General features: G+C 36.0%; 1 protein-coding gene across 6 annotated transcripts in view; it reads left to right on the top strand.

The window, feature by feature from the left end:
* Nucleotides 1–1,819: 1,819 nt before the first annotated feature.
* Nucleotides 1,820–21,032, top strand: part of ZCCHC7 (zinc finger CCHC-type containing 7) — a 284,890-nt gene continuing 265,677 nt past the window's right edge. The window contains exons 1-2 of one of the 6 annotated variants that reach the window (XM_037798105.1): nucleotides 1,820–1,839; nucleotides 6,550–7,177. In XM_037798105.1, coding sequence (XP_037654033.1) covers nucleotides 6,571–7,177 — 607 coding nt within the window. In that variant the 5' untranslated portion in view covers nucleotides 1,820–1,839; nucleotides 6,550–6,570. Of the gene's footprint in view, nucleotides 1,840–1,897; nucleotides 2,072–2,869; nucleotides 4,148–6,549; nucleotides 7,178–21,032 lie in introns of those variants that run through there. The other 5 variants (XM_037798103.1, XM_037798102.1, XM_037798104.1 and 2 more) reach the window with 5 other exon arrangements.

The following is a 21,032-nucleotide window of genomic DNA, read 5'->3' on the forward strand; positions in this document are numbered from 1 at the left end:
AAGGCCCGTGCTGAATGGGCATGTCCACACCTCCATGGAAATTATCTAATCAGAGTTATCACCTACAGTTGGGTGGGTCACATCTCCATGGGAGCACTCAAAGAATTACAATCTAATCAACAGTAATATATCTGCCCACACAAGATTGCATCAAAGATAACTGCATTTTAGGGGACATAATACATTCAAATTGGCACAGCTGGTGAAGAGGCAAAGATGAAAGGCCAAAGCTTCTGCCTTCAGGGAGTTCAGAATGCAGCAGGGAGATAACTGTAAGACAAATACAATGTAATTACCCTGATGGAGGTTTGTTCAAAGTGTAGGGGAGTCCAGGGGAAGGAATGCATGTTCCGTCTGTCTGAGTTGGGAGGTTTCCCTTAAGACCCAGGGCTTGAGATGAGTAAGGTGAGTAGGGGTATGTTACAAGGGAGGACACTTGAGTGCATTGGGAATGCCCTTTGTAAAGGCACAGATATGGGAAAGCATAGTATGTTCTGGCAATTGCTCAGAATTCAGCCTGATGGTGAACAGGAAGGCAGATGTCAATTTATGAAGTGCCCTTTACACCACTCAAAGGACTCTAGATTTTATGATATAACCTTAACGGGGTGATAGAAGAATTTTGAGCATGGGAATGCACTGAATCTTTGTTGAAAGCATGAGTAATAGTGGGAGGATGTGCTTACAGTAATTGAAGAGTAATTCGGAGCATTTCCTAAGCTTGCAGCCTTGGGTAAATTACAGACTTTGGGTCTGTTTTTTTTTTTTTTTTTTAAGAAGTGGGAATTAAAAAATCAACCTCAAAGGGTTGTCGAAATTTAAAACATATATAAAACATTGACAGGAGTAAGCCTGGCACGTAATAGAAACTCAATAAATTATTTTTTAAAGATAATGTTTCACACAATACATATTACTAAACAATCCATAATCTCTGAGACCTACTTCTCCACGTGCTTCCTCCACTGCAAAATGGGTCCTTCAATTTTACCTTTTCATAGCACTGAGTTCCAATTAAAATTTCTAGTTATTTTTCCAGCCATATTCTTAGACTATAACCAAATTATCTGTATTGTTTTCCCAGCTCAACTCAGCTCTGTGAAATCAGTCCTTTCAAAATCTGCCACTGTACCCGCAGTTTCTAGTACTACCGGTCTTCTAATAGACGCTCGATAAATGTTGGCAAAGGCAATCAATGTCAAGCTTATTTTGTTGCTAGGGGCCAACGAATTGGTAAATTATGGGGAACCGAAGCCAGAGACTCACAAGACAATCGTGCAGCTTCTGAAAGCTTCCAAACAACCGGTATTAACGCCAATCTTTAGCAAGAATGCAGCTCTTTACGGGTCACAAAAGGTTAAATCCGTTGCCTAGTATCCCAGAAAGAGAGAGCCGGAAGCACCCCAGGGTGAGCCAAGTTCAACTTCAACCCCAAGAAGCCAGAGATGAACTCAGACTTCCGGCGCTCTCAAAGAGGTTTCCCCCTGACTGGCGTAGCCCAAGTTTACCCGCCAAGCTCCCTGCCGGGCCGGCCCTCGCCAGCTATCCAACTATGGATTCAACTCCCACTCCACGTGGCATTCGGAGGGTTTCTCCCCTTAGCTAGAGGGAAAGAGGCGGAGCCCGTCCGGAGGCCGGGTCAAGGCATGATGGGAGCTGTAGTTTTTCTTGGGGCACAGACGGGCGCTTGCCGCACCATGCTTTTACCCGGTAAATAGCATTTCCTCCATGTAAGGCATTCAACAAAAATGTCCCCCATCAGAGGCACAGCCTGGCAATCTCCGAAAAAAGCCGTGAAAAGGAAGGAGCAAAGGAAGAAGGCAAATCGAAAGATTATCGGTGGGGAAGAGAAAGGGTTAACGGTTGCTACGCATGAGCACGCAGGAGCCGCGGGTGGGCGGGGACGAAAAGATGACTCCCGAGAGCAGCGTTTTCCCCGGAAGTGCTTTCCTTCCTGCCGGGTCCGCTTCGACGCGTCTTCTTTACCTCATTTGTCTTCGCCCCTCCCCGTCCTTCTACGAGTTTTGGTTCCTGGTTGGTGCTTCCTGGTTGCCGCCGCGGCAGTGAGTATGTATGTTACGGACCCCGAGCCGCTCTTAGCCGGGAGATCCTTACCTACCTTCGGCGTCGCACGCCGAACTGTGGAACTAGCGTGTGTCCCCCGCGCCGGCCTCGGTGTCCCCCATCGGTTTCCTTTTTCTGGCGGCGCGGAGCGCGGCTTGTGGCCTCTCAGCCTCATGCTGTCACTGGATGTCCGCGTTACTCTGCCCCGCCGAGTCTTGAGGCCATGATTCGGGGGCAGGGCTCCCGCGACCTCGGTGGGGGATGCTATTTCTGCCCGTTTTACTCCCCTTGCTCCAAGATTCTCCTGTCTTTTGGGGAATCCTGTCAGTCAGATAAACGCGAAGGTCCAGGCGTGCGGAGAGGGAGCCTGGCCTGAGGGGGCCGAATAGTGCTGGCTCAACTCCAGGCTCTTCTGTCAGAAGCATCAGCTGCAGTAGTGGAACCAAAAATTTTCGGGACATGTGCCCCTTCCCTTGTGTAAAACAAGGAGACTTGAATTATGTTCACTAAGATTTCCTTTATCCCTCACCTCCTTGTGAGTTGCTTTCAACTTTAAAAAAGAGTAGCTGGTGCAGTGGAAAAACTAGCTGGGATTCAGCAGGCCTAGGTTCTAGCTGCGGCCGCCACTGACGCGCTGGTGACTCTAGAGAGTTTACATTTATTTCAAAGTACTGGATTGAATTAGAACATCTTTTAGCTCTTTTTTTTTTTTTTAGCTTAGTGAGTAAGTTTTTCTGAGCCTGTTTCTCCATGTACAAATGAGGGCGTTCAATTTGATAACTTTCAGTCCCTTCAAGCTCTTGACTATATTTTGAATACTTAGGCTACCACATCTAAAGAATTTGAAGTAGACTGCATGTATATTTGAGACAGCATTGTGCTTTGGGAGAGTTTAGTATTGCTATTTTCAAGAGAATCTGAGAGTGGGGAATGAACTGAGGAAGAAGAAATGGGGATTATAAGACAGCTACAAGGATAGGAGATTGTGAAAAGGGTGGAGGGAAATGTGGCGAAGGAAGTGTTTGGAGTTAGGGTTAGTTCCCCTGAAATGACTTTACATGTCCCAAGAACAGCTGGAACATGTATGAATAAATTTAGCTTTTATTTTCTCCCCCCAAGATCTTCTGTTCTGTTTTCCTATACTTTGTGACCATTCTTTCACCCATTTGGATTTTCTACCCCAGTCACATTTGATTAAAATCACAGGAGGGGATTTGTGATTGTGAATGGACAGCAACTTTAATACTACAGGCAACTTATTTGTGTTTCAAATCTGTCACTGTGTCAGAAGCTCAGTAAGAGTAAGTCAGGAATCTTAAGTTGGAAATCAACTATCTCTTAATCACTTTCCAATGAAAATTGTGGATTTAAAATCCAGATGTGGGTTTGATTTAAGTCTGCGTGAGATGGGTGCCTGTGTTGACAAGAAGGCATATCTAGGCTAATGATTTTATAAAAGTGTTCCGGAAGGAAATAAGAGCAAAAAGTCTGGAATGACTGGTTGGCAGACTATTAGGACAGGAAGATTGGCTTTAAAGATTGTGTAAGTAGATTCTGAAAGCTTACATAAGTCTTAAGTTGTCTAGTTTAAATAAATTCGGTGAATGAATACTGTTGCCTCTTTTGAATGGTAAGGGTCTTTGCAGTTATTTCCTATGCTTTATGTTTGTTGTGCCATTTTTATTCTTTAGATAAGCTTCATTGCCAAATTAATATTTTAGGTTCTTACGTAAGAATCATCTTTTTTTGGTTATGAGATTGCTATGGGTTTTTGAGAACCAAGGTGGGAGGCTCTTGGGTGGTAAACTGACAAATTTAAGATATATACTTTTCCTTCTAATTAAAATGCCTCTTTCATAGTTTTTATACTCCACTGAGAAGTCAAGTGGATATCTCTGTGGCAAATTTAGGTGTTAGAACCATGCAAATATAGCATTGAAGAAAGATTTTTTCTTTTTTTAAAAAATATATTTGAAATGTATTTATTTTTAATTTTGTTTAAAAATCTTACTGAACACTTGACTGAAAGTCAGGGAAATGTCTGTCAGTCCAACTGTGTTCCTAACTGGCTTCATAACTTTGGGTAGGTATTATCTTTCTGGATGTCAGTTTCCTTATCTGTAAATTGAGGAGGTTGTATGAGATAATCTGAAAAGTCCCAGATTTAAAATTTTGTGCCCTTATGGTATTTAGTTAAACTATGCTTGGGAATCGTATAGACACATCAAGAAGCTGAGAAAGCCTTCTGAGTTAAGAGATACATATTTTGTATTCATCCTCCGAGTATACACTTTTTTTAAAAAAGTAAATTAAATGCATTTGAAAGTAATTAAAGTAGTAATGTAAACCAAAACAGCCTCAGGCTAACCTTAACCCTGGCATATGTAAGCTACTTAAATAGAAGAGAGCAGGTTATGCTGAGCACAATTTTCAAGTACAGAAGGTACAAAATCCTCTTAAAGGCCATGGGGACTAACTTGTTAAATTCATTTTTCTATATTTCAAGGAAAGAGATAAACCTGTAGACTCAAGGAAGTCAGTTTTTTATTATGTTTCTGTAGTTTATTTTTGGCATATGTTCACAGGTGTGCCTATGGCTCTTTTCTTAATCCCTTTCCTTTGGGATGGCTCCAAGAGTAGTGCAAATTTGTAACTCTGTAATTTAGCTCTTTAATTTTTTCTTCGCTGCACTGGAATTATGTTTTATCTTAAGTCCACACTGAATCCTCAGGATGGATCCAGTGAGGATTTTGAAGGTAGCATAATTCCTTTGACTTCTTTTAGAATTAATTTATCTAGTAAATAGAAAGGAAAGGTTCATCTTTTATTTGAATTCCTCTGAGGCTAATATTTCAATATAAAGTGATAAATGCTATAAGGATTATTAATCGGACAGTCACATTCAACTTGTATGATAATAGCAGTGTAGCAATCTGAGGGACATAGTGCAACAAGAGAACAGGTGTTTTGTGCTTTTTAGAAGAAAAAAGCATTAAAATTTGGTTTATTTCTGGAAAGCAAAACAAAAAAACAAAGCAAAACCGCGGCATGAGTGTAGTGCGTTTTTGACTCTTGTTCATGTGACTCTTGGGCATCATCTGGTCGTATCATCACAACTATACCCTGACATTTTGGGCAGAGAATTGGGAAACTAAAAAACTACTGTTGTTTCTTAATTGTGTCTATAGCTAAAAGTAGAGTAGAGGAATAAATTCTCATTTTTATTGTTATCTAGTCTGTCCCTGATTTTTGAATAAATAGTTGTTATTTTGATCAATATTCCATCTGTATCTAATTGAAACATCTTTGTGTAGATTTTTGCTTCATGATATGAGAACTTAAGACTTGGGATAGTTGAAGACAATTGTGAAACTCATCCATCGTCATTTCCATATTTTAGGCACATGTTAGATTTGTCCGGGCTGAAGAACAAATGCCTGATAATATTCATTTATTTATTCATTCATTAATTCCACAAACATTTAAAGAGGTCCCACTACATGCCAGTCACTTTTTGTTTGGCTTTGAGAATCCATTGCTTAACAAAGTGCTTGCAGTTCCTGTCCTCCTGGGGTTTGTGATCTGTGCTTGTGAGAGATTTACGTTGAATAAATAATTAGGAATGTGATGAGTGCTTTGAAATACAAAGTGCTATGGAAGCCTATAAATGGGCTACTTAATTTAGCCTGGTGGGTCAGGGAAACCCTCCCTGAGAAACTGAGTTTAAGTTGAGCTGAAGGATGAGCAGGATTTAACATTCTCATAGTAAGAAATTAAAGTGTTTCTGTTTATGCTTTTATTCCTAAAGCTGTTGAGTGTTGCCACAATTTTAGGTCCTTGATAAGTTTGTATTTCATACACAACTTTATAGCTAGCATTTAAATAAACCAGGATTTTTTTATGGATTCCTTTGGTCAAGGATTAGAATGCCTTGAGATTAATTTTTTATTTATGAATGAAAATCACCACCAGAACAGTGAATTTTGTAATTATTTTCTATTATGGAGTTTAGTCATAGTTGAAACGGTATTCCTGTATGACAATGTATACCTGAAAACATGAGATACAGAACTAGAACCAAGGAGAAGATGAGGGAAGATTGTAATAGTGGGAGCTTCTTAAAATCTTTTTGTGATTTTTGACATTTTGGAGAACATGTGTTTGGCGTCTGCAGAGATGAGTCTTAGCCTGTTTTTCCCTTCCAACATAACCTGAGAAATATAATATTTCTATTAATAACTATAATTCTATTTGTCAGTAGTAATTCTCATTTGAGAGGGATGGACATTATTAGAGTAGGTCATAATATGGTTTAGAAATCCTTGTGCAAAAGGTATTCTAAGAGAAAGGGTATTTTAATACGCCATTGAGAAAAGTTGTGATCTTCATGCAGAACTTAGCTCTAAGGGCTGACATCATTATGTACTAAGCACATATGATCTGAGCTTTTAAAATACATTCTTTGCATGTCTCTGTCTTTTACAGAATCAAGGTTACTGATTTTCCATGATGTTTGGTGGTTATGAGACTGTAGAAGCATATGAAGATGACCTTTATCGTGAAGAGTCATCTAGTGAACTGAGTGTTGATAGCGAGGTGGAATTTCAACTCTACAGCCAAATTCATTATGCCCAAGATCTTGGTAATATCACCATGGAGGAAGAATATGAAGAAAAGAACTCTGGGAATTCCAGAGCACTAAGTAGTAAACCAAATCAGAAGAACCTAATTGTCCTTTCAGATAGTGAGGTCATCCAACTATCTGATGAGTCAGAGGTCATCACTTTGTCTGATGAAGATAGTATTTATAGATGTAAAAGAAAGAATATTAGAGTCCAAGCACAAGAAAAGACCCGAGGTCCTCCTGCTTCTCTCCATTCTGAGTTGTCTGATAAGAAATGTAAGAGGGGTATTGAGAAACCTAAACCTGAAGAGAAATCGGGTGTGCTCCGAGAGGTCATGATTATAGAGGTCAGCTCAAGTGAAGAGGAAGAGAGCACCATTTCAGAAAGTGATAATGTGGAAAGCTGGATGCTTCTGGGATGTGAAGTAGATGATAAAGATGATGATATCCTTCTCAACCTTGTGGGATGTGAAAACTCTGTTAATGAAGGTTAGTATCATATTGGCCATTTTGAAAAATAATATCACCTTTAATCAGGAAGACTGGTTTTTCTAGACAAAAGACCAGTAGGGTCTGCTCCATTTAAGTCCTCACCAATGACTACTCTAAAGGTGGTTTTTCTGAACATTGAAAAGAGTATGTCAGAATACCAAAGACACTGCTTTGCTGTAAACAAATTCATAGCTGCTTCTTCCTGTTTGGCTAGAGCCTGTTCTGGACCTGAAATCTTAGTCCCCCCTCTCTCCGCACAGGTGAGTACTCCATCAACATCCAGCATTGGCCCTGTACTGTCATTCTGCCAACTGTACTGGATCTGCCTCTTCCTAAGTGATTTGTTCATCTAGGAGCTAGCCAGATAATAAGCATGGGGAGTATCTGGTATGCAGAGGGTATGGAATCAGAATTAGGCTTTTAGGAAATCCACAATCAATAAGGCAGGAACTGTGAAGAGCTGTAAGTCTACAATAGACTGTAGGAGAGAATGCAAATTATGAGAGCCACATCATTGAGGATTTCAGCTTCGGAGTTAGCTTTGTCTCCTCTGTCAACTAGTCTTGATGCTTGTTCCTTTAAAAAGTCCTTTCCATTCATATTCTCTTTGTTATGCCTGACACCTAGAATATTGAAATGTTTCCTAAATGATTTCCTTCCTTTATAAATCTGCCCTGCACACTGTTATTAAGCTAGTTGTCTTGAAATGCCCTGTTACTCATGGTACTTTACTGTTGCTCAGAATTTTTGATGGCACCCTGCTGTCCTCAGAGAAAATGATGGCATTGAACGTAGACCCTGCTTTGGAGCCTGAAGGATCAGCAAACTTTTTCTTTCTTTCTTTTTTTTTTTTAGGAGCCATATAGTAAATATTTTAGTCTTAAATGGGCCATAGCATTTCTAACTACTTGACTCAGCCCCTGTAGTGTGGAAGTAGCCATAGATAATATCTAAAGAAATGGACGTGGCTGTACCAATAAAACTTATTTACAATAACAGGATGTGGCCTAGGCTGTAGTTTGCTGGCACTGGAAGTTTGACAGCAAAAAGAAAAAAAATACGGTAGTAGCTAGAACATAGGACCAGAATCAGGTTTTCTCAGAATAAGGGGGATCTAATAATGCTTTTAGGTAGAAGGGAAGACATTTTTCAGCAAGAGATTAAAATGGGTTAGGGAGGGACCAGTAAGAGATGGGATCGGGTGTATATGTTGATGACTTAGTCTTAAAAAAGGAAGGAGGCACAACATTAATTGTAAAAACTTCAAACATTTATAGAGGTAGAGAAGAAAGAATAAATTCAGATGGATTGAGGAGATGAGACAGGTAGATGAAGGTACTTAGGAGGGTGCTTTTGATTTTCTTGGAAAAATAAAAGCAGAGGTGTGTGTGGAAATGGGCAGGGAAGCTTATAATGTAGAAAGGTTGTTAAAGCGCTATGGGGAATATTCTAAGGCATTGGTTCCATATATATATATATATACATATATATATATACACACACACACACACACACACATAATTTTATATTCTTATGTTACATTTTATTCAGTATATTTTTAAAATTAAAAAATTTTTATAGTAGAGCAGTTGTATGTACACAGAAAAATCATGCAGAAAGTACAAAGTTCCTATATTACTTGCACACACACACAGACACAGCTTTCCTTATTATTAACAATTTGCATTAGTGTGGTCCCTTTGTTACAATTGAGAAAATTATTATTATAGTCCATAGTTTGCATTTGATTTTTTTAAAATTTTTATTCCAGTTAAAATATATAGAATCTAAAATTTCCCATTTTAACCACTTTCAAGTATACAATTCATTGATGTTAATTACATTCATAATGCTGTCTTACCATCACCATAATCTGTTATGTTCAGTATATTTTTATTTCTAACATTTTTCTAACACTCTTCCAATTTAGTTATTATCATTTCATATAGGATAATACTTTTAATAATCTGTACAACATTTGTCTGTTGCTTTGCTCATTATTCCTTCTTGTATCTCAGTCCCTCTGGCTTCAACTTTCTTCTTACTGACATATGTCTTTTAGGAATTCATGTAGTAAGGGATTGTTATGGATTGAATCATGTCCAAGTTCCCAGTATTTTGAAGATAACATTCTCTAACTTCAAAACAGTTTTGTGGACCCCCACATGTAGTTGTATTTTTACTATTTGTTAATTGAGAAAATGCATATAAGCAAAAAGTACTAGTCACTACTCTCTTAGATGATTTCGTATTTTATTAACCACAACAGTGTCTATATATTTGAAAAATATTAATACTTAAATGTGGGAGATAGTCTTCATATAATATGTGCCTCTGGGGATTCATTGCAGTAACTAATTCTGCAGCTCCCCAGGCGTCTGAAGCTCAAAGGTTGGAAATCATTGCATTAATGAATCAGCAATAAGAGAATAAAAAGATTGCTTAGAAGTAGTATTCAGTCAAAATTAAAACAGTAGAACTTGTAATGAACTTGCTCTGAAGGCTTTCATAACTTTTTCCAGAGTACTTGCCAGCCTGGAGCAAGAGGAATAAAACCAAATGATCCACTGTTAGGGATAAAATTATAGGAGATCAAAACAAGCACTTTCACTTACTCTTCTTTCTCTTAATTGCCATCCCCTGAAGTTCTACCCTCTTCATCGATCACTTCTGTGTTCGTCATGATCAAATTGGCATCTCTTTTTTTTTTTTTTTTTAAGCTCTTTCTTGAGTTGGAGCGCCCCATGTCAGCTTATTGAATATTTCTATTTGGATATGTTACTGTCATTTCAGGTCTAAATATACTGAAAAGAAAGCTTGATTAATTGTAAAAGATGAGCTTTCTGTCTGCTGGTTTCTATTTTTGCACTAAAGAATCTGCAGAGATGCTGAAATTGGTGGCAGCATGCAAGTATGTTGGGAAAAGCATGAGCTAGTCACTGAAGTCGTTGAGCAACTGGGAACTGTGTTATGAGTATGGTAAACAATGGTGATGAAAAAGTGGTGGAGAGGTTGAGTTAACTGATGATGTGTATCTAAAGGAGAAATAGAGTGAAGATAGATGATTGACATGGTGTGGCACTGGAGTGGGAGTGGTGGTGCAGGGGTTAGAGGGGACCCTTTTCCTTTTCATTGACATGAGGGGAGCTAATTGGACATAAGATTTCCTTGGGAGCGGATTACTTGTTACATGGCATTGTTGGCAAAAGTCAGGTTTCAGTTAAAAAGGAGTCATGTGGAGGAGGTTCATTTATTAATTACAATTTTATTGTGTAAGTATTGGGTCGTGGAGAGGAAAGACAGTCTTAAAGTAGCCACTGTATATTGTGGGAGACCTATAAAAAGCAAATAATTAAAATACTGAATGGCATGGGAACATGGGAAGATACTTCTTTCAAAATGGAGAGTTGGGAAAGACTTGTTGGAAACAAGGATTCTGGAGTTGCGTTTTGAAGGATGACTATTAGTATGCTAGCCGTAGAGGGATATTAGGACGAGGGGGTGGGGATGGAGTAGGTTTGAGGACGAACGAACAGCGTGTACAAAAACATAGGCAAATTATAATGCATGATGGATTTGGGGATGGGCAGGTAGTTTAGTCTGGCTGGTAAGGTGATAATTGTGGGAGTGAGGTAACGTAAGTTTAGTGAGGCCATTAGGGGTTAGATCATAAAAGGGCTCTCTCTGTCAGCCTTAAAGAATCATCCTGGAAGCTGTGGAGTCATTGAAAGATTGTAAGCAGTGAAGTAACATGCTTGCATTTTTATTTCAGAAAAGAATTCTGGTGACTGTGTGGAGGTTTATTTGCAGAGCTAGCCGTTTTCAAGATGGGGTGGGGGAGGCAGGTTTCTATTTTAATATGGGCTGAAAGTATGAGAACAGCATTAAACTAGAGATAGCAAAGAGAAAGTGAATTTGAGAGTTTTAGGTGGTAGTGTGGACATAGCTGGATAATTCATTGGATGAGAATAATAGGGGAAGGAATTGATAATGACTTCATGGTCATAAAGATGGGGAACACAAGGAGGAGCAGATTAACTGGGAGCTGACTTAGGACAGAACAAGTATTTCTTAGGGCAAAATGAAAGGGACAGTGAGGATGGGGTGGGGAGTGGCTGAGCCATATGAAATGAGAATTCTGGAGGAAAGGGATTGATGGATTTAGTTAAGTATGTTTTAGAGGAATGAAGAAAAGAAGGTTAGTAATGAGATATGTAAAGAATTTGTAGGGAAACAATTTTAGTAGTGTGCTTTATAAACAGATAAGAAGCATGTCTCTTCTTAAACTGCATTGCCTTAAAGGGTATATTTGTATTTATTTGTTTTTATTGAGCTGAAATTCACATAGCATAAAATTAGACATTTTAAAGTGTACAATTCAGTGGCTTCTTTAGTACATTCATATCCTGTGGAGCCATCACCTCTCTCTATTTCCAAAATATTTTCATCACTGCCAAAGAGACTGCATACCCATTAATCAGTCATTCTTCCTGGCAACCACTAATCTGCTTTCTGTCTCTAAGGATTTACCTATTCTGAGTATTTCATATGAGTAGAATCATATGAAATGTGACCTTTTGTGTCTGGCTTTTTTTACTTATTATAATGTGTTTGAGGTTCATCCATGTTGTTGCAAGTATCAGTACTTCATTCCTTTTTATTGCTGAATAATATTCCATTGTTTATACCACATTTGTTTATCCATTCATTAATTGATGGACATTTGGGTTATTTCTACCATTTGGATAGTGAATAGTGCTGCTGTGAACATTTATGTATAAGTATTTGTTTGAATCCCCATTTTCAGTTCTTTGGGGTAGATACCAAGGTTTGGAATGCTGAGTCATAAGGTAATTCTGTTTTTAACTTTTTGAAGAACTGCTAAACTATTCTATATTGCCTGTCATTGAATAGTCCCACTAGCAATGTATGAGGGTTCCAATTAACTGCATTGTTTTGTACAATAACATGCCATGTTGCACATTCCTATTTGATTTGCTGGCAGGCTGTTTGTTATTTCTTATGATTCTTTCTCCTATTTTTTTTTTGCGATATTAAATTTTGTAGTTTGTATTGTCTTGCGTTTTTCTAGAATGGCTTTTTTGCATCACATTTTCTTTATGCTTTCAACCATTTTTAGTTTTTAAAGAAACTGATTCGTCCTTATAGGTATGTATTCCTTTCCAAGTTTAGTTTGTATGTATGTGTATAAATTTATACCACTTTTTCAGAAACATTAGTAAAAGTATTTGATAAAAGACTTAAGTAATTCCAGACATTCAGTGTATGTTTTATTATCCATAGTGTTGTTTATCCCTACCCTTCGCCCCTAGGATTTGTTTTTTTGTTCCAGCCAAATTGAAACAAATTTTGCATTTCTTCAGATTAACTTGCTTGACTCTTACCAACTCTTAGAAATATTCAGATATATAATCTTTTATTTCCTTGATCTGCTAATGCCATAATCCTATTTCTTTCCAATTAATAAGCAATATATTCAGTATCACGTATGTTTGAGTGTGTTGTTACTCTCTAATCATTTTTATCCCTTTCATAAATAGCTTTGGGGATAGATCAGATTCAGTTTATATAAAAGTCTTTAATGTCCATGGAAGTTTGTAGAAATTCCAGCCTGCTTTTGAAGTGCTGATTGTTAAACAGCAGCACTAGCCATTATTTTGTTCTGTCCACAAACCCCAAAAACTGTGGCATAAAACTTTAGTATGGTATAAGAGAAAAGATTGCAAACTTCTTGAAAGCAGGTTTTTTCCATACTCCATACGCAGAAGTCTCATAGGTTTAGTGTAATTCCTTGATATATACATTACCTTGTTTCCCCTTAATTGCTAAGTCATCAGACATTATTGAATATCTGGTTTATGTTGAATGCAAGTTATATTGGGGATTTAAAGTGGTTAAAAGACATACATAGTCTTAGCCTTAAGTGGCTCTGTGTTTTATTGAAGAGACAAAATGTAAGAGGAAGCTAAGTAATTTATGGGAGTTTCTTCTTAACCCTGGGAATTAAGTCTCAAAATCCTGGTGATAAATGTGGCTGAAAAACTTAACACCTTATAAAAAAATAGGATTAGTGAATTTGAGGTAGTGCATAAACCTATGGGAAGACTAATACAAACACATTTACTATTAATATATTTGTGGTGAATGTAGCACCACCTCTTGCTCTTATGGAAACTTTCGACTTTGACAATTGTTTTTCTGTTTTGACAGATAATAAACAGTAGGCATTTTTTCCCTTTCTTTTCTTTATTAAATTGTATAATGTTGTTCTGATTTTCTGAATTGCATTTGTTCATGAGTTTCTTAAGGTTCCATTGAGGTGTTAGGGACATAATCCTTTTTTAACCTGCTCAGCCTAGCTCTCCTCAGTACATACAACTATGTGATGGTTTCTGTGACTATAATAAGTTCATGCCAAAACATGGAGCTTCATGCCTGTTACATATGGTTCTCAGCTTTCTCTACTGAGGGATCTAGGAGATGTAGGAGTTTATTTCTAAGGTTTGGCTTTCTTTTTGTTCACTTTCTTTGGTCTTATCTAAGGTTTCTTTATAAAAACTATGACAATTGTTTTCCTTTTTAAATTCCCAACCCTTACTTTCCTTCTTTCTTTTATTATCCTCACTAGGAGTGACTTGCAAATCTCATGTTAGGAAGGCAGATCTCCTGATTAAAGAAAAGATGACCAAAAGAAATCAGCATGTTTTTTAATTTGTGAGGGGGTCAAGTTTCAGAAGGCTTGTTACATAGGACAGCCAAGTGATGGGGAGAGAGTATTTGTGGTATAGGAATTATATAATAATCAGCAGCATGTTTTCCTGGATAGCAAAGGGGCATTATTAGCTCTAGGAGTCATTGTTAACTTTTTCTCTTAGTAAAATTTTTATTATGGAAATTTCAAAGTATGCAAAAACAGAAAGTTATAATGAGGCTCCACGTTCCATAACCCAGTGTTAACAGTTATCAGTCTCTGACCATCTTTTCTTATCTGTAACTCCACTCCACTGTATTAATTTGAAGCTGATCACAGATACCATCTCATTTCAGTAGCATGTGTGTTTCTCATATGTATTTCTTAAAAGGTAAGGATTCTTTCTAAAACACCGAATCATATCATTATCACACCTAAACAAATTACCCTTAATTCTTTTGTCATCGGGTAGCCAGTGTTCAGATTTCCCAGATTGACTCTTAAATTTTTTTCTCCTTACAGTTTGTTTGAATCAGATATGTGTGTTGCAACTGGTTGATAACTTAAGCCTCATTTAATTTATATGATTGATAATTTAAGCCTCATTTAATCTCTAGGTACCTACTTCATCTCTTCTTCTGGTCTGTCCTTCCTTCCTTCCTTCCTTCCTTCCTTGTCTGTCCTTCCTTCCTTCCTCCCTCCCTTCCTCCCTCTTTCCCTCCCTCCCTCTCTCCCTCCTCCCTCCTCCCTCCTCCCTTTCCTCCCTTCCTCCCTTCCTCCCTCCCTCCTTCCCTCCATTTAATTGTGCTAACTGGATTATTTTTCTTGTAGGGTTTCCTATTTTATGGTGGTGTTTTAACATGTTCCACTGGTCCCTGTATTTCCTGTGAATTGGTAGGTAGGTTTAGAAGCTGGATTAAAGTCAGGTTTCTCTCCCTGTGGCTATGACACCAGTTGGGTACAAGTTAGGTTTATTAGTTTCATTTTGCTTTTAATCTGTTTATTTTTATTTTTCAGGATTACTTTTTAAAAATCTAACTTTATTTTATTATGTAAAATATTCATAAGGTTCTCAATTCAAATGAACAAAACAAGGTAAAATGTATTCAAAGAAGTCTGTCTGTTATCCAGTTTTTACCCTGTTCCCTCTCTTCATTTTATGGATCACCATTAAGAAAGAAAATTGATGGTTTGTCCTTACATTTAAAAAATATAAGGAAGTATGTATATGTTTTCATATTATTTCACCCCCTTTCTTAAATAAACGGCATGTTATTCGCACTTTTCAATACCTTGTTTTCTTTTCTTCACCGTATATCCTGGCGATCAGTCCACAGTAGTCTATAAAGATAGTTCTCATTTCTAGGACTCTGGACTATGTTTTGTATCTTCTGCACTAATCTGAGCTGGATACATTAGATATGTAATAAACAGTTTTCAAAAGTGAGTGAATAGTAAATTAAAATAATGAATAATACACTTGTTACAGCCTTAAAATATATTTTAAACAAATGATAATAGTTAAATTTGAGTTTCAGAAGAATGCTTTGTATTTATTCCTTGTCTGAATATTTTTTTTTCGGTTAGTAATTTTAAAAGGTTTAGATTTGGTAAAAGATTAAATAGGTTCAGGATTTAAAAAGAAAATATCTTTTGAAGAATGAAGAATATAGCATTTTTAGGAGTTAAAGAAGCCATATTCCTAGTATGTGGCTGATATGGTATAAACTTTTGCCTTAATATAGAATAAAGCACCTTCATATATATGTTAAGTTTGGCACTTAACTCCTTTAGTATGTCAGTGTTGGTGCAGAGTGGATAACTAGCAAGTCTTAGGTGAATTTAGTTGAACTTCTAGTGCTTTTCATAGAGTAGTGCTCTTGACGTTGTACTACTTGAAGTGAAATCGTGGCTTGAGTAAAGCAAAATCATGGCTTTTAAAATTGGAATAAAATAATGCTTTTAGTGACTTAGGGCAGTAAGTCTTTTAACTGTTTTTGTCAAGTTTCTTTCCTACCACAAATATACACATATATTTGTGTACATATATTTTCCAAAACTGTATGTTTTGGATACAGTTTCAGAGGATGAAGAACTCATCTAGAGGCAGTCACTGAATGCCTGGCATTTATTAGGCACTCAACCAAGACTTGGTAACTAATTAAAATTTGAGTAGAGTGAGTTATCTGTTTCAATTTCGGTTTTTCAAATTTGTCATATTTTATTTTATTTTAATTTTTTAGTTACATATACTGTTTTTTCTGCCTGGATCAGTGCCTACCTTGCCTGACTGATACCTACTCATCCCTCAGGTCTCAGTTTAAAGGTCACTTCTAAATATGGTTAATAGGCATCGGCTCTCATTTAGTGGTGGTTAGCTCTGCAGTTGGCTAGCTGTGGCTTTGGATAGCTTAATTTCTTTTTGGTAAAATGATATGTTTTATTTCATTAAAGTTATAAAGTTAAAATGAGGCAGTTATAGACTAAATTTTAATGTAATAGGAAAATATTTTGACAAAACTCTTGTAACTACAAGATATGTTTTGGTTTATTGTGAGCATAGACATAGAGCTCCAGCTTGATTTTTTTGAATTGTATTTTCAAATTTATTGTGCATCCAAGTTGCTTTTGGGCAACATGTCTCTGGTTTGACACTTTCCTTAAATAAGTTTTATTGATTTAGTGACATTTTATGATCTACTAGTTTATGACGTTAAACCTAAATCTGAAATTAAACTTTAATCTAAATCTGAAATCTTATTGGGTGCTTACAGTGTACAAGCCACTACACTATAATGTTGTTGGGATTCAAGAATTGCCATGTATAAACCCACAACTTCTCTAATAAAGAAGAAGAAGAAGAAAAAAGAATTGCTATGTAATCCCTGACTTTAGAAACCTTAAAATGCATGACATTATGGAAAGTTAACTGTGATACCAGAATTGAAAACCAGCATTTCTACAAATATGAGATGCCCCAGCACAATACTGATCATTTCCATATGAGTGTAATAGATGATTTTTCAAGACCACGTTGTATAGGCAAAGTATAAGACTCAACTGAGGAATCTTTGAGCTGACGCTTGAATGGATAGGATTGAAAGGGAGAATGAATAGAAACTGAAAACCCTAAAAGAAACTTAAGGCTATTCTACCATTAATTAAATTGATATGTGGTTTGGTTTGATGAAACATTTTAATGGAATGTCTTTTTAGAAGCCCAAGTAAGAGAGGATGATTATGCTCAGAATGATGTTGGAAGAGTGTTTTGGTTATGATTTTGTTTAAATGTTTTCTGCCTGCTTCTTATATATCTCCTTTTTTTAAAAATCCTTTTGAACATAATTGGATATCTCATGCAACTTTTTGGCAGGTAGAAAAATTCCGTCAAATGAATGGTCAAAGGAAATAACCAGGAGATTAATGTATGTTTTTTATGCAGGGCTGTTCGAAGTAGATCATGTTTTAAAATATAACTTTGGCTCTTCATAGCTTGTGTTCTCCTTATAATCTTTTGACATAGGAAGGGAACACATTATGTTCATTTGTAAACATTAATAAATTAAACCGCTTTCAAAAAAAATCTTTTTAAGGTAACCTCTTCCCCTCCCCCTTTCTGCATTCATCAGATAATCAGCTTAATTTCAATAAATAAAGTTTCTTAAGAGATCTTATGGCCTAATAGGTCTTAAGAGTGGGTTGCTGTTTGACATACTTTTCATAATATATGGGAAACTTCATTTCTGCCTTATGATTAAAAATGGCCACATGCTAGATATCCAGTGACTAAGTCATTTGAGGCGAGTATCACGGAGCTCCCTCCCTGATGTTTTCAGCTTTTGTAAGCCTGAAGCACACAATTCCTAAAGCTACTTTTTAACTGTTTCTCTAGTAGTAGCATGTCACCTTACACTTAGCTATTGTAAAGGCATCTTTTTATTTAATTTCTAATTAGCATAATGACTTGAGTTGTGTTATTCACTGTTCCATGGTAAAGTTGTCATAGGGAGAGAAGAAATAAAAATGTTCAGTCTCAACTTTACTTGTGAATGGAGTGAAGTTTGAAAGCCTTTTATGGCCATTGTTCAGTAGACTGAAAATCTCATTAGAAACCCCAGAAATTACAAAGCAGCTTTGGGTTGGATTTTAATAACATTTTGGGATGTTGATATTGTATGTAGCTTATTTCTGTGATTTCAGTGTTGATCAGCAACTTAGGTATGCATTCTGCCAAACTCAGTTCATGACTTTTAGTCTGAATTCATTTATAGTAGCTTTTTGTTTTCAACAATGTTAAGTACATAGAGAATTAAATTTTACTTTTTTTGCTATTTTAGTAACAGACTCAATTTTCATATATGTTTAAATCATTGGAAACTGCTTAATAAGAAAGTACCTTGAAATATGTTTATTAAACTACTGGCTTAGTTAAGTTGCCATTAAAATATTATTTACTCACCTTATCTATAGGTTTGCATAGTTTTTGGAATGGAGAAGCATAAAATTAGATGGATAATATTTTCATTATCTATCATAAGAACTTATATCCTGATGTCTTTCTGGATGAAGAATGTTTAAATTTAATTTTCCCGTGCCTATTGTTTGCTATAAAAATAATCTGTTGTATATAGTGTTCATTTGTCTAAGAGGAGTATAATTTATAGACAATATAGTTTTATTGTAAGAAGGTAAATTTGATGTGAACTACCTATGATTAGGGTACATAAATCTTTTTTCAAAAGATGTACAGTATGGGGAACATTTAATCCTTTTTCCCTTCTCCTTAAGAGTAAAGGCTGTTCAGATAATCCATGTCTCCAAGTAGAACATCCTGTTTTTAAGATTTTGCTAAATTTATATTTAATTTCAAAATCAAGAGAACTAATGCTCTTTTAGTTATCATTTAATAATGAAGTAAAAGTTTTTACTTAATGGAAATTTTTCAGCCTGAATTTTTTCATCTCACAATCATTGTTTATCTTTGTTTTGTTATAAATTAAAGGTATTGTTGAGTTTCCTTGCCAGATTGTTGTTGATGCTCTGGATAGGATATAATTTGGGGGGAAGAAATGATTTTTGTAATATAGATGTGAATTCAAATATAAATGTAATATAATGGACTGTTTTAAAGTGGATCTTGCTTGCTAAATGTGTGACTTTTATTTCTATGACAATAGAATTTCAAGTTTTGTCATAGCTTTGAAAATTAGTTAATGGTGGACTTGAGAGCCACTGCTCTTATCCCTGTCCTTTGTAAACACATTTTAAGGGAAGACAGAGCATAATTCTATTACAGGGAAAAATCATTTGTAAACCCCCCCCCCACTCCAGTTGTTTTGCCTAAATAAGGTAAAAGAATGGTTGTGTAGAGCTACTTATTAAGAGAAAGCATTTTTATTGGCAATTCCCTTGAAGTGAGTAGGTCACATTTGATTTTGCTTCGTAACTAAATATCTCTTTTAAAATGGAATTATCTACTGTAGGGAGGGAAAGCTCCAAGTCTAGAGAACTTTTCAATACCCTTCCCATATTTGTAGTTTATAAGAAACTGTAACGATATAGGAAACATGGCTGATAAATGAAATTACTAAAGTAATACAAATTCATGCTTTGGAAAAAATCAGGTGAGAGGAATTTGGGATATAGAAAATACGGCAACTAAATTTAACTGAAGAAAGGAGGCTTTATTTAAAGAAAAGGCATACAACCACATTAATCCTATAAGTTAGACCATTTAACACTAAAAAGTAGCCAATTTTTAGTGTTAAGTGGTTTGATTTAAAACGTAAATTTTTGTCAGTTGCTTTCTTTAGATATGGCATTAAGCTTTCCCACTTTTAAGGAGGATTTTAATAGCCAAAAAAATTTCATTGTTTTAGTACGAATTTGAAATATCACCTTACTCCTATTACATTTATTTTGCTCTTCGTTCAGTACCGTATATTGACTCCAGCCCTTTTGGTTTGCCTTTAGAATGATATAAATTTTGGGGAAAGAGTAAATAGAGCTTAAATATTGCTATAAATATGCTGTGTAGTAATCATTTTAATCTGGTATGGTTGGTTTCTAGGAGTATGAAATACTTCCCTAAAGAGGTTCATAATAATCAGTCTAAATGGTTCTGGATAGGTGAGTTAATTAGTAAAAATTCATCACTAAATGATGGAAAGTGACTATGTTTGCCTTGGTTCTTAAAACTGTGACTTTTTTGATTGTTGTATTAGTCCCTTTACTCTTCTGAGATATTTTAGTTTGGACGTTTCCTTTATTATCAGGTTTAACAGGTGAAATATATGGTTTTATCATAGATCATTTAATTGTCAAACCATTCTGGTTAAATTAACTTTGTTATGATTTAACTCATGGGTTAGTCGAAGAAGAATTATGTTCAGCTTTCTGAGCCACCATTTAGATTAACATCATCAGTGAATGAATGGTTTTATTACTGACTTTTCTTCATTTTGTTAAATTTCTTCATTATTTTAAAATTATTTAAACATAGAAGGAGATAGATTTGTGAATTATGTACCCTTAAGGAATGGTAAACAATGGGAATCTTTTCTTTCTCTTCCTTTAGATATGTCACGTAAAAATATGTATTTTGATTAAAGGGGGGAGAAGCTATCTTCTTTATGGTATAAAGTGGATTTGCTTCTTATTTATTATTTTTTAAAATTAACAAAACTAATAGTTTGGCAATCTCAAAAGATCTTTAGTATATACCTGCAACCTCAGCAGTTCCTTTTTATCTATACAGATTTTCCCTGCCTATTGTGGCTGTTTGCTCTAATTTAAATTTCCCATGGCTTTGGGTTGCAGACTTGGTTTTCTGCAAGAGTGCCCATGCTTACTTGGTCATATATTCTGGGTGACTTTTCCACTTTTTCTTTTTTTGTTATTTTGTTGATTGCTAAAGGGAAAGAGGAATTTTTTTTCCCTCGTTTCTTTGTTTTGATCTTTCTTCCTTAACCCATCTATTTGTGTGTTATTTTGTTTTGTTTTGCAGATGGGGAAGAATTTTGTGTGGTACTTAGATCCATAGGGACTAGTGGGGAAAAACTAATTTCGTTCTTGGTTTTGTTTTCTTAACAACAGTAGCAATTTAATTTTTGAACCATTGAGGAGCTCAAAAGATATGTT

Source organism: Choloepus didactylus, chromosome 10, assembly GCF_015220235.1.
Source record: "Choloepus didactylus isolate mChoDid1 chromosome 10, mChoDid1.pri, whole genome shotgun sequence".
Taxonomy (NCBI): Eukaryota; Metazoa; Chordata; class Mammalia; order Pilosa; family Megalonychidae; genus Choloepus; species Choloepus didactylus.